Below are 13979 nucleotides of genomic sequence, written 5' to 3'. Positions count from 1 at the left end.
CTTTCTCTTCCCCTTCCATGCAGGTACTACCGTACCTATATCATGTCACTGGGTCTTGGCAATATCACCCAGAGTTGCGGTAGGCCTGAAGATAGATGATACGTTCTCATACAATGTAGCTCCAATTTGACCTATGAACTTTTTCTTCTCTCAAAACTTCTTTAAAGAACTAATCTTTCATCTGTTTCAAACTACATAATTTCCCTGGCACTGGAGTTCAGGCACAGTAATTTGTTACTCTGTATAGCGCTTCACCTTCCTCCAACGAAGTGGGTGTCCACTTGACGTGGTACCCCATGGAGGCATGGACCCAAGAAGGCACTCTAGGTGATTTAGAAAGAATGATCGAAACAGTCTTCACAAAAACACTGGCTTGGGTGAGAAAAAGCCATAGCTTAATTGTGTCTTGACCAATTTTGAGACCCTAAAACGCACCTAATTAGGATGGTCTGGTCGGAGGCGGCTCATGGTAATTTAGGTTATAATTTCAAAAGAAACGCCATTAGCAGGAGAGATGAAGAGAGGAAACCATATGGATGTTTTTCTTTTTACTAATTTGATTGAAAATTGTTCCCTTTGAAGGGCAAGACTTCTGATGATCCACATCAACATTAACTTAGCCTGAAGATCTCCAAATTCTTCCCTCCAGTGAAACCACCATAACTGAAACATCATCATGGTATTTCCGGCGATCTCCATGAGGAATATCAAGCAACTCGTGAAAATCCATTCCTGCAATAACAAATTACAAATGCAGATAGATCAAAATGGCTAGTAGCATCATTGTAGAATCCATATTGGTTGAGTTTATGATATTTGAAAAAAGAAAAGGTAAATTTATAATGGTTACCATTTTTTTTGGCAGCACGAAAGAGAAGCTCGGCAATGAGGTACTGTGCAGGATCACCTTCAGGAACGTTTTCAATAAACCATGCAACATGGGAAACAACTTCCTCGTTACTGAAGTACTGGTAAAGCCCGTCAGAGGAAAGAACCAAGAAACGGTCAGTTGAACAAAGACGGTGGTGAAGGATAGAAGGGATGCGGCTAATATAAGGTGCATTCCCTGTGTAATCGATTCGAAACATCTCCAGCAACGCTTCATTATACCTTGGCTGTCCTCAAATGCAAACCAAAAAAAGGTAAGGTTTTATTGGTAACATGATTTCATCATTTTATGGCAGACGTGACAGTTCCACAATATTACCATACATAAAATACGTCCTAAGCTTTACGGGTCATTGCATAATAGAAGCTTAACAAGTTAGGTATATTCATCAAAAATGAAGGGGGGAAGGGGAATGATTATACTGAAAAAAGACTATTTTTCACAAGCAAGTGAACGGTGCAAACGAGCAAATTCTACATGCTGTATGTAGGACCAACCATATAGCAACCCAAAGCCGGAGCTACTCATGCAGCCAAACATACCTCACAGCTAGTGTGGTCTTCCTCTAAATCTCAAGTTGAGGGGCTTACTGGATTTATGCAGCCCTCCATTTTGGTCGGCCAGAAAATGGAAAAGGGTTAGTGTGGAAACTTTACAAAATTTGGTTAACGGATTTTTAACATTATCTGTTAGTTTGAGGGGGTATCAGCAATCACACATTTGTGTTGTGTGAGAGGGGTGTAAATTGAATAATATCCACTTATACAGTTATGATAGGGGGATGTAAGATGAATAATATTCACTTATACAGTTACGACGGGGGGATGTAAATTGAACAGTATCCACCTACACAGTCACGACAGGGGGATGTAAATTGAATAATATTCGTGATCTCCTCAAATTTGATCAAATCTTCTTGGGGTTTCAGTGGTGAAGAAGAAATCAAGTGAAATCGAAAAGAAATCAAGAAAGATAAAGAAGAAAGAAACCAGAAAATGAACATAAAGTTGAAGGCATGTTCTTATTTTCAGTTTTATAGAGTCTGGATTTTATATATTACTCGATTTCAATGATGAAAAATGAAATAATTGAAGAATCCTTTATTTTTTTTTATTTTCTAATCACAATAGTTTCACTTTTCCTACTTAATTTGTACCTTTTCATCTGATTTTCAAATGGTTTAAAACCTGAAAACTGATTTTGACGAAATTTCGACTCATGTCGGTGGAAATCCTTCACAATGCAGTAGCAAGCTACTCATCGTGCAACTAACCTGAGCTTCCGAAATATTTCGGATTTTCGGCCGACATTTTATTCCTCGACCAAAATAGGTGCAGGAAATATAGATTACAACTATTTCATGAAAGTTCTGACCGACATGCTCCGAAATTTTCTCAAAAGCAAGTTTCAAAAAAGTTAAAAAATAAGATGAATATATTTGAACATGCAAAATGAATTTATTGAAATTTAAAACTCGAAGAAAAGAATATTCAATAGTTTCATTTTTGAATCACTGAAATCTAGTTATCTATATAATCCATCGAAAACTTAAAGTAAAAAACATCCCACCTTCATCTTTTTCTTCATTTTCTGTTTGGTTTCTTATCGATTTCTTTTCCGTTTCCCTTGATTTGTTCTTCATCATCGAAATCTCAATTCTTCACAGGGGAAGCTTGATAAAATTGAGGAGGTTTTACTTTCACGTTGAAAACCTAGAGAGGTAGGTAACAGAGTTTTGAAAGTGAAGACGGAAATGTTTGGGAAGACCACAGAAAATTTATTTCTTGATTTACAGGCACTGCCATGAGACTTCACCACATAATTGAAGAGTTCACATTTTCTTGATATTATTATTTGCTTTTTTGCTTCGAATTACGTACTTGTTGCTTTATTATATTATTATCAATTCTCATTTTTTCGAATTTGTTATTGCTTTTAATAGATTGTGTCATTCTTTGCTTTTTTGTTATGTTATTGTTGAAAAAGAAAAGTCTTAAGAGTATTAGATATCCTAGGAAAGAGGTCTAGGAGTTTTGTTAGGTTTTGAACTCTTTCTTACAAAGTTTATATATATATATATATTGTTTAAATTTATCTCAAAAGAGTTTAGACTTCAACTTTAGAGAATTCTAGTTCTGTTTTAGCTCCATCTAAAAGATCATAAACCTCTCTCAAAGCTTTCATAAAAGCGTCAAAATAACTGCTTAAAAAGGCTAACGATATAAATTTCACTAACCTCCTTGAGAAATGCAGCACCAAATGCTCTAGTGACGTTCAACTGCCCCTTCACTCTATCATTCAAGATAGCTTCATTATCATCACTATGTTCTGCTCGTATCCTCATAACTTCCTGCAGAATTCAATGAACAGTAGGTCACCACCATTGCCTTCGTATTCGGTAAAATGTATACTTTTTTATTGTTGCTCTCATGTTTCATTGCAAATGTATCCGACAGAACATAATACAAGCTTGACTGCTTGACAATGTTAGCATCGGAATAGAACACCTCCCTAGTATGTTACACTCAACTGCATAGCAGCTTATTGACATCTCCACTCTAGACGCCCTTCGCCCCAACCACTCACCTAAATAAACTTTCAGTGAATATGTTCCACCATCATTTCTTACTAACACTTCCAATTTATCACATTTCAAATAAAACAAGTACATTAATCTGATACTGTCCAACTCCGTCACAATACACACACCAGTTAGCCTATATACCATGCCCTCACAATCCAAGCTTGTGACCTCTACTGGAATTTAAAATATCAAAAATGTTTTAAGCAGTAAAAAGTCTCATTTTCTAAGTTCCCCCGCTGAAATCATAGGAGGTAAAACAGCAACAGTTTTGGTAGAGGCAAGGAAATGATTCACTGCCAGGAAATGATGTACTTCTAAAGATAGATGGAGTTAGATAGGACGGTCGACTTTTCAGCCTAACATATGAGGACTAAAAAAAAGGCCTGAGGCCATTTACGAGTACATCCATCATTCATGTCTCTATGAAACTAACGTCAAAAGGGAGCATTAGATTCCTAAAGTTTGACGTTTGGATAGATAATATGTAAAGTTGGAATTTTTTGAAAACAATAATAAGAAGTGAGTATGTTGGAACCAGGTCAAACATTGAAGGGATCAAGAAGAAAACTAGCAATGAGCGGAAATAACATGTTGCCCTTCAAACCAACTTGTTAAGTTATGGTGATTTTTAATGAGGGTGATCAGTTCACAGTAAGGAGAATATTCAAAACCACAATCAGCCTTGGATCATCTCCATTTAGATCGGTTTTCTTTTTCAACAAAAAGCAATAAACAGTTCAACAAGTTGTGACGCAAATTATACTCATCTGACTAATACGTAACACCCTTCCTTCACAAAATCGTGAGAGGCTATGTTCCCCTTTGCTTTTACAACTAACGTGTCGTTATCAAAAATCACGTCTCAATTTGTTAGAAAAAAACCCAGAAAGCGAAACTCGCTAGCTCATTGAACCTTGAGGCCCACAGGAAGATCGTTGTCTTGAATTTATGATGGTTTCTCTTCCAAAGCTTTCTACCACTTAAAATTGGACACTTTTAGATTGGGCAAGGCATCCTTAGTTCCTTCCCCTTATTTAATTGGATATGTTTATTATTTCCTCCAAACTAACAGACCTAGGGTAATGATACGATTCATGATAGTTTGAAACTTCATACAAACCCGTCAAAATAATACTAGTAACACAATGAATCGAATCAATGAAGCAGCTTTACTAATGTTCACTTGAATCACAATAAATAATTGAAATACAACAGAATGTGTCGCAATATTAACCGTCTATAAATAAGATAACAAATTGCATTCTATGATACTAATAACTTACCTAATGTCCTAATCATACATCGATATGCATGAGTTATATTACATAAAAGCAATGTGACATGGACATCACTGGTATGAGATGTCGGATATGACTAGTTGAAAAACGCCAATACGAGCATAGGGACGAATGCATTTGTTTTCTTCTAATAGTTAATAGATACTTCATTTTTTACTTCAATTTTTAACTTTTAGACCAACCATTGTTACAAGGAACAGAAGAAGTCAACCTATAGTATTTTATGGTCCTACTAGGACTGAGTGCAAGTTCACTCAAGATATACATATAAAATCTCATGTGATACCTACTAATCTGACTAGAGTGTCCTAGTGTCCTCTATGACTTTCCAAGTATCTAAGTATCTGAAATACTAAAAAGGAGTATCCGTATCACATAGGATGGAAGGATGAAAAGAACTACCAGAATCAACACAGTAGTACCTTGCAAAAAATCGGGAAACAAGACAAACTAAAAAAAATCCATCAAATTGAATAAAAGGAAATGTTATAGACTATATTCATTAAACCTTTTAGGGAAACGGAAAAGGAGAAGGGAAAAATATATACCTCCTCAACACGTGTGTTGTGATCCGTTGAAAGCTGAATTGCCCTCATCTTTAATCTAAACAAGGAGATGTCTCTGCTTTTGTTGATATTGTTAACCTGGCTGTTATGATTATGTATCGGAGATTCTTCTGATATCCTGTCCAGCTCAACGCGCACAAGTGATTCCCTAGACCTATTCCAAGGCCTAGTATCATCCTTCACAAGGTCCGCATTCGGATGAAAATCAATCTGCCTCTCTTGTGCCAAGATAACACGACTATCACCGAGATTCATAACATAAACATCCTGATCCTTCATCAACATTACTAGAACACATGAGCCCATCAGAGCCAGCTCTGGATTACTATCAAGGGAACTGTCAACCATATCCATGTAAGCCACCTCAGTGTTTTCAAGAGCTCGACTCATTGCTCTCAGAACCACATCAGGCTCAACTAGTCCTGACTTGCATCTTCTAATTGGTCCTGATGGCTCCACAGTTCTATCGTCAGCACACGTTTCTTCTCTATGCCAATCGTAACTCCAAGGAAATAGTTTTTTATGCAAGGACTTCTGCTTTCTATACATCTGTCTTATTCTCGAAGCAATGAGGGACTTCTTTGTATTACGCCGTTGGCCTGAATCAGAAAAAGAATCAGCTGTACCTGTCCTACTTTGTGCCTCAGCAGTACCTCCGCCGTTGGCATCTGTAGCTGAGCAGCTAGAAGTGTCTTGTTTAGGGTTAGCTGAGCATGACATAACTTGTGATTCTGTGAAGGTTTTCCTAGGATCCATGCCATCTAAACTTGGCTGCAAATCCGACAACCCTTCTCCTTGGCAACCAGCTTCTGACATTGAAGTAGATCCTTCTCCATCTGAAAGGTCCATCTGAAGTAGCTCGTAAAGTCGTTTGCTTCTCCTACCTTGACCACTCAAGTTTTCAGTTGAAGCAGGAATATCTTCAGTGAATAGGAAATTTGGTTTTCCTCGTGAGTTACCATTATCTCCTCTTGCGGCCTGAACTACCTCATCACTAGATATTGGAATATCCACAGTTCCTGGACCAAGGGGCTCTTCTGTATCACCATGAAGAACCTCTTCACCCAATTGAGAATTCTGAAGCTCCTCTTCTCTGCACCCCAATTGGCCAGCATTGGCATCACTAACAAATTCAGAGTTCGATGGATTACTTACAGCTGCATCCTCATAATCCCACAGCAATCCTTCTAATTCTTTATCTATTGCCTTGTAAAGATGGTTCATGAGAAACTCAGGTGCATCTGGACCACTAAACCCATCATATATTCCAATAAATAACCATCCTTGCTCTTCAGACAGCACAACATGAACCCTGTCTTCACCGGCTTTTCCATGAGCCCATTGCAAGTCACGGGTGTTTCTATAATCCCCTTCTGATGGACCCAATTCCACACACTGCTGTTGGGCTTCTGATCGGCATTTTGATTCCTTAGGGTGCCAAACAAACTGTGTCACTGGATGCAAGAAAAACCGGTGAATCCAACCACGCCCCATGGAATGTCTTGAGAACGTCCTAGTGAGGGCATTTTTCATTGGCCCACTCATGCTCCTCACAGTCCGCCTGAAACCTGGTCCTCTGCGACTATGTCCTAATGGAGCCGAGAAGTTGGTTTCATCTGCAGTGTCCAGAGGACCGGACATGAAACCCCCTTTCTCAATTGGTCCTGACATAAATCCACCTCCTTTTTCCAGAGGACCTGAAGCATACCCTCTCTCTAGAGGTCCTGACATGAAGCCATTCAGAGGTCCAGACCCACGAGGAACGGGTTGTAATGGGACTGCCGCAAATGAGGAAGTGCTCTCAAACGCTGCTGCAGGCTCTTGGGCATCACTAGCCAAAAGTGCATTATAACTTCCAGACCGAGCCGTGGAGACATTGGCACTGACTGAAGCCCCTGAAATAGTCTTAAATGAACTCTCAGGGAAACTCTTGTTGGGTCGCTGTAAACCCAACTGATCTTCTACAATTTCACGTCGAAATGACCCACTCAACGTTTCAGAATCAAGTGTGCTTGAATCTAATGTGAACCTCTCGGAGTTAAAGGGGGTGATATCCGGTGACTCAAGAATCGCTTGCCTAACATAACAAAAGGAATGTCCTAATCCTTCATCCAAAGGCTCTAAAAAGTCTAAATCAACAGCACCTTTTCCACTATCAGTGGGCACGAAGCACCCAACTACACGGGAAGTGCTGTTTCCCATGAATGATTAATCACTAGCTAGGTGACCTCTGAAATGGAGGGTTTCTATGATTCTCAAACATGAGTGAGTAAAAAAGGAAAGAGCTTAAACCCAACAATGAAAACCCAATGACCTCCTCCACCTTGTGAATTTTCCTGTAACCGGGCATCACTAATATCTCAGACTAAAATCATCAAATATCCAACAAAGGAAACAAACAATAAATGTTCTTCAACCCAAGTAGTACCCATCACTCTAAACAACTCTTACTGATTCATTTTACTAACTAGAAATATAAAAGGAAAGGATTAAAAGAAAAGTTGATGAAAACAAAAGAACTAAAAACCCTTTGCTAACCTTCCATTTTTGTCGATCATAAAAACATGTATGGAGCTTTGGATCAGGAAACCCAAAATAGCAGATCTGATTAACTGGTACTGGATTGAAGCTTCTGAAACAAAGAAAGGAAGTAGATTTATACAACTCTGAGAGATACCCAGATGAGAAAACTAAAGACAACCCAAATGCAGAGAATCAAAGTTAAGAAAAACCCAGATGAATTTTTCAATGAAAGGGGAGATAAATTGAGGTCAGAGACTATGGGGGGAGAAATACGAGAAAATGAGGGTAAGGGGGGTTCTTCTTTCTTTTGTCTCTTTTTTTAATGGGTTATAGTCTGATGATGATGATGAATCTAATAAGTTGAGTTCATCAAGGAAAGAGAGAGAGAGAGAGTATTTCTTAGGGTTTTCAAATGGTTTGGGAGGGTAAAAGTTGAAAAGTTGGAATAGTTAACATTTGGGTTTTTCTTATTATTAATTTTGAATGATTGGTGGTATTGTTGATGTAGTTGCTGTTGGAGTCAGTAAATAACCACTGTTCTTCCCTAGTTCTACTTCTACCCACCACCACCACCTCCATCTTTATCCTACTGAATTTGTGAGAAGCATCAAGAATCTTTTTGACATTACTCACCAATATTGGAAATTTTGTTTGTGTCAATCCATTGCCAAACAACTATTCCCCATAACAAATAAATAGATCTAAATTAATCCATACATCATTAAAGATGGAGCACATATTTTTAGTCATGTATGTATTTTGATGTGCTCTGTATTTTTGTAATTTGTAACTAGTCGCGAAAGGGTTGGAACTGGTTGCAGAAACATTATAATTGGTTGCAAAATGGTTCGAAGAAATATTTACAATGATTGTATTGTATAAAAAAAATTTACCAAACAAAACACAAATATTTGAATTTTTAACTAAACGACATACAAATGTATAGATTTTTAACCAAACGAAATATAACTTGTCCTTGAAATGAATAAAAAATATAAATTGGGTTGAAGGCTTATTACTTTTAGTTATATGAGTTCGAAAAATTTCTTGTAGCATCATTTTTTATCACTCTCTTTATCTGCACTCTCATAGTAATATGAATAGTCATATATGCCTAGTGGCACATTAGTGGACTCAGGTCATCTTGGTAGCCCCAAATTGAGCTCTCATATAGTTTTATGGAGAGATTTACTAGTCATTTCAAAGAAGTGTGAAAGGCATTCAAAGGGAATAAAACCAGGAAAAGTAAAATGGGAACTAAAGAAAAGATGGGGTGTTTCCAAGGAAATTGATGTCAACAAATTGAGTTAAACACACACAATAAAGATATATACATATCTTCACTTTAAGAAACATTTCCAAGTTTTGATCACTTGTTAATGTTGTTGATCACTTCTTGATGGTATATAAGTACATACAGAAATTATCTTTAATAAAGAAAGATTGTTTCTTGATAAATACAAGTTTGACTAGACCTATGGTGGGCTCATATTTCAATCTATCAAAGTCGTTCCAGTCAAAAGATTTCCGTATTAATCTAATATACAATATAATATCCCGTCTCAATTGTCAATGTAACACATAGATGATACCCAAGGCATTATCACATGATTGAATTGTTTGAACTCAGATCCAAAGTATAATTGTAATTTAGTACAACCTTACATTCAGAGTTTAAGTCAAAATCATATATTTCAAGAATTGTAATTCGTTTTTATTTTCAAATAACAGTAAAATTGGAACCCTAGTCAGCGTAAGAGAGAGAGAGAGAGATGGGCCATTATAATACCCCACCAAAGTGGATTTTAGTACTTCACAACAGCTAAGAGCTTTTGTTGAATAGTATAAAAAGATAAAGGCAAGAAAACTCTTAAAAAAAACAAAAAGAAATAAAAGAAAGAGAAGTGTCAAACAATAAAGTCAAACTGATGTTGAGTTAATTATTTAATCAACTCCACTAAAAAGGAATTATGTAAGGGCGGGAAACAGGATTTCATAAAACAAATCAAAGAACCCCACCTCACTACTACTTTATTTTTATTTTTTACTCTCAAATCAACACAATTTCCTTTTGTCAAAGTTAGAATTCTTTACTCTGTTTTATACTGCTTTTTCTTCAAAAAAAAAGTCATCCATGATAACATCAATATTTACTCCAAAACCAAGAACCAACTCCACAAAGAGAAACACCCAAAAAAAGAAGATCACTAATTGGTTTTCCTCCATTTAGAAATTTGTTGAACAAATTATGGGTATTTATTACTACTATAATTCTTTTCTTTTTTTTAAATTAATTTTGAAGAAAAAACTAAATTTAGAAGAAAACTACTCCACAAGAAATGGTTGGTATTTATCAACATCATTAGCAAGTAGGAATACTGTTCGGAGCCACTTTCATTGCTTCTTCTCGAATACATTGAAGATTCAATTGAATCTCTCTGCACAATCTACCTTCCACGAGCCGAACTGGCAACCAGAGCTTTGGTTTCACATCAACAATGTAAGAAAGAGTTGTTTCAAATTCTTCATCCATATCCCTTGTTTCATTGTCTTCACGTTTTTCACTGTAATTCTGCTTAAAATCCAATAAAACCAGAACAACAACAGTCATTCAACATATGAGTATTCATTTCTATGATATAAGATGTTTATTAATCTATTTTCTATATGATTTGTGAAATCAGACGATAATATGGTCGTCGTCCTCAAAAAATGGTCGTCTTCATGATTGACAAGCGCCAAATATAAGGCCAAATTGACAGTTGCTCATTTTCTACAGCACTTCTAAGTGATAAGAAAAACAATAGCTTGCAGTTATAAGATATGAAAAATAAATGAAGTTGCACTTATCTAGTGGTACGGATACCAGTTATAAGTGATAAACACTTATAAAGCGCTACGGCTTATAGGTTATGAAGAAACAAACAGCCTCTAACATGGTACCTCTTAATTGATGAGAAATACATTTCCTAACAAAATTTAATTAATCGTCTCCATATGTGAAAACACATTTATATCGACCAGTGATATAAAAAGCTTATACTTACTGTTTTGAATAATAACACAAGAATGATTATGTTGGTTTCCTTGCCTGACAAACCTCATTTATTCCAAGAGAAACTCTATTTCCAACATTCTTAAAGGGGACTAGGAATTTTTCGGAAGAGCCTTTTTCTTTGAAGTAAGATTCATTTCAAACCATTTTGGCTAGTTACTTGGTAACAATATGCTCTGGAATTGCTAGCTCAACACTAAGAGGGTGAGAAAAGGAAACACAATGTATATTACCTCTACTATGGACCATTTGCCTTCAAATATTTGAAAGTCGCCCTCAACCATTTTGAACTCGATATCTCGCTTTCGACCAAAAGGAAGTCTCTCAAGATCTTTCTCGAAACAATCTACAATCCCCTTGGCGTCAAATTTCAGCCCAAATGCCAAGTTCTGCTGTCCGATCTAATTAAAAAAAAAAACATAAGTAATATGCATTTCACTGAAATTGGAGTTGGGGGACTATGGAATAAGAATAATAGATCAACTACATGAGGTTGAAAAGTCACACTTTCTTTTTGAAGAAGAAAAAGAATAGTATCTTCATATATGCAAATTGTACAATACTGGAACCACTTGTAAGTCATGACAACAAGATAAAAGGGACACTACGTTACCCCAAAAATAGCATCTCAATATTAGGAACGTCCCTAAACACGATTAAACATGTCAAGTTCCTTCTCTTAGACCAACTACGTAGTACGTACCAATACCAAGGTGAACAGCAACCTTGATTGACACTGTCAAAATCCACCATTACGCCCTTGAAGCGCACTTTTAACGAGAACGAGAGACCTCTTGTGTGCAAATTAGTTTGGTAACTTTCAGTATTCTAGTGAACCAGTCATACAAAAAATGGAATACTTCCTTTTAATGAATATTCCTCTATAACACAAATTGCCCTGACCTTATGTGCATAGTTGGAGCAAGGTGAGTCAACTTAGAGGGATTTCTAGTTATTTATTTCTAAGAATCAGCAAGTTTAGATAGGCCTAAATGTAATCAAGATTGTATGCATGACCCACTCCTAGCTGCTTGAATACCAGATGGCAATCTATAGATTTCCATCTCTTTTTACATACCAAATTATATAATCAACTCCCGTTGTCGTCCCTATTAGCAATAAGGATGCGGCATCACCCACAAAAACGATAACAAGTTTCACGACACGAGAAATAAATGGTCCAGATTTAGACGCCCCGTATCTCAAATATTTATGAGAAAAAGATATGACATGATCTTCAAATAAACTCGCGGCATAAATTGCTAAGATTGTGCTTTCAAGTAGCCTATCTATACGAATATAGTTCATGTGGGGATACTTACATAGACAACATCAAAGCAAATTTAAGCACAAAATCGAAAGCCAATGAGCATATGAGGTAGATCTAACTAAACTAAATTCCTGTCTCGTTTCAAACATTAGGTGTTCATTTACTCTTTTCTCTACCTTCAACAATACATAATGGGTGCTAAATCGTGAAGGTCACTGATTTTGTACATATACTCATTTTGATTGGAAACAAGAAGCTAACATTTGGACCCAAACCCTAAAATCCAAATTAATTAAATTAAACATGTAAAACAATCGGTGACTTGAAGCAACTTCGAGAAAAGATCAAAGACTTCAACTTGGTTTTCTAAATCACCTCAATGTCACAACAGGTGAATCCAATAAGATTGAAATAGGTCAATTAAGTGTATACAAATTATCTACATCGAGAATTCAATATCAAAAGCTTGAAAAAGAATGATACTTTTCGAGTAGTCCAATTACCTGAAAAATTCTAGCGAAATTTTCCCCCTTTTCAAGCAATTGACTGACAGCTAAACCAGGAATAAAATCAGCCAATCTCTCGTAATCAGTCAATAAGCCCCAAACAGTCTCAAGGCTCGCATCAATGGCGATTCGGGAGCAAATTCTCCTCGAATTCTTCCCGATCTTCTCGATTTCGGTATTGACGTCCTGGGATATTGAAGAAATGGACGATCCAGTATCATCATCGTTGTTGGGATCGTTATCAGTGTGATTCAGATCAAAATCAGAGGAATCTGGTGCTGATTTGGATGTGAATATTAGGTGTTGGTGGTGCTTGGAAGGGTAAATTAGGGTTTGGGTGATAGAAGAGAAGAGATTAGGAGAATTTGTGGTTTTAGTTGGAGGGGGGAGAAATTTGGCACTGGATCGGAAGAAGAATCGAAGATGGGAGTGGGTTGAAATCGGGAAGGCATGCATCTTTGGTTAATAAGTGGAATACCTTCAACCCCATCTCTCTCTCTCTATGTAAATTGTAGCCGTTCATGTGCACGTCAGTCTAGTGTATATTACTGGAGTCTGGAGGTCATACTTGGTGCCCCCAGTCCCATTAAAAATCAGCTTACCCCTCTAAAAAGGAATGGATGGATTTGACTAGGCCTATCTAGTGGTGCTTATCGAAGCGGCTGGCCCGGGCCTACTAAGTCTGGGTTGCAATAGTATCGGACTGGCCCGTCTGGCCCATTGAGCCATACTTCCCTCTCCGGTCTGAGATTAGGTCAGTTAAATCTTGGGTTCGTTCAGCTTTTGAGTTGAGATCAACAGATTGGGTGAGGTTGGTTCACATCCTTAATTTTTAAAACAACAAATTCACACTATTTGGCTCAAAAAAAGGCACAATCCATCAACAAAGTCATATGTGGTGAACAAATGGTCAAATTTGTAATTTAATTAGTAAAATATAGTCCAAAAGGTATTTTAAAGAGTAATATACGGTAAAATTAATGTTGTGATTGGTCAAATATTTCAAATGAATGTTTTTGTGATTCTTTTTTTTGGCAAAAAGATACTTCCATACAAACATTTTATAGACATAGCCACAGTCATAAAAACACCATTTTTATACCTATGGCATTAAGTCACCCTCTTTGTGACACCTTAATTAAAGGTGTACTCTAACCAAGTGGTGTGTCTTGAGATAAATCTTTTAGATTATTTACTCCAGCTGGAGATTACTATCACCCTTACTTCTTTGGGGTTTACTTCACAAACTTCTTGGTTTGAGCTTAGACGATCTCTTTGTGTTTTCCAG

General features: G+C 36.8%; 2 protein-coding genes across 3 annotated transcripts; both read right to left on the bottom strand.

Annotated features, from left to right (window-relative positions):
* Positions 1-515: 515 nt before the first annotated feature.
* POL (Protein phosphatase 2C family protein) lies at positions 516-8710 on the bottom strand. Of its 2 annotated transcripts, XM_086650930.1 has the most exons (5): positions 7876-8710; positions 5320-7673; positions 3126-3239; positions 851-1115; positions 516-732 (listed from the first exon to the last, which is right to left on the bottom strand). In XM_086650930.1, exons 2-5 carry the CDS (start codon positions 7537-7539, stop codon positions 617-619), a joined length of 2715 nt encoding a protein of 904 aa, XP_086507056.1. In that variant the 5' UTR covers positions 7540-7673; positions 7876-8710; the 3' UTR covers positions 516-616. The 2 variants fall into 2 exon arrangements, with proteins under 2 accessions (XP_086507056.1, XP_086507055.1); XM_086650929.1 differs by having other exon boundaries at positions 5320-8709.
* Positions 8711-10062: 1352 nt separating this feature from the next.
* LOC147534185 (Polyketide cyclase / dehydrase and lipid transport protein) lies at positions 10063-13278 on the bottom strand. Its single transcript, XM_086645104.1, has 3 exons — positions 12689-13278; positions 11149-11316; positions 10063-10432 (listed from the first exon to the last, which is right to left on the bottom strand). The coding sequence occupies exons 1-3, from the start codon at positions 13145-13147 to the stop codon at positions 10223-10225; spliced, it is 837 nt and encodes a 278-aa protein (XP_086501230.1). The 5' UTR covers positions 13148-13278; the 3' UTR covers positions 10063-10222.
* Positions 13279-13979: the final 701 nt, after the last annotated feature.

The sequence above is a fragment of the Eschscholzia californica genome, unplaced genomic scaffold (genome assembly GCF_041429995.1).
Source record: "Eschscholzia californica isolate CP2 unplaced genomic scaffold, dmEscCali1.0.p SCAF_6, whole genome shotgun sequence".
NCBI lineage: Eukaryota > Viridiplantae > Streptophyta > Magnoliopsida > Ranunculales > Papaveraceae > Eschscholzia > Eschscholzia californica.
Note: the sequence above shows the minus strand (reverse complement) of the source record. Positions and strands in the feature narration are given on the sequence as shown.

Bases quoted from the DNA above. Each gene is read 5' to 3' on its own strand.
- POL (XM_086650930.1), bottom strand. From the start codon at position 7,539: ATGGGAAACAGCACTTCCCGTGTAGTTGGGTGCTTCGTGCCCACTGAT. The intron at 3,240-5,319 runs GTATATATTTTT...TGAATTCTGCAG, and splicing joins ACAACACACGTGTTGAGGAG to GAAGTTATGAGGATACGAGC. The intron at 1,116-3,125 runs GTTAGTGAAATT...ATTTGAGGACAG, and splicing joins GTGCTGCATTTCTCAAGGAG to CCAAGGTATAATGAAGCGTT.
- LOC147534185 (XM_086645104.1), bottom strand. From the start codon at position 13,147: ATGCATGCCTTCCCGATTTCAACCCACTCCCATCTTCGATTCTTCTTC. The intron at 11,317-12,688 runs GTAATTGGACTA...TTTTTTAATTAG, and splicing joins ATTTCGCTAGAATTTTTCAG to ATCGGACAGCAGAACTTGGC. The intron at 10,433-11,148 runs GTAATATACATT...GATTTTAAGCAG, and splicing joins GCAAATGGTCCATAGTAGAG to AATTACAGTGAAAAACGTGA.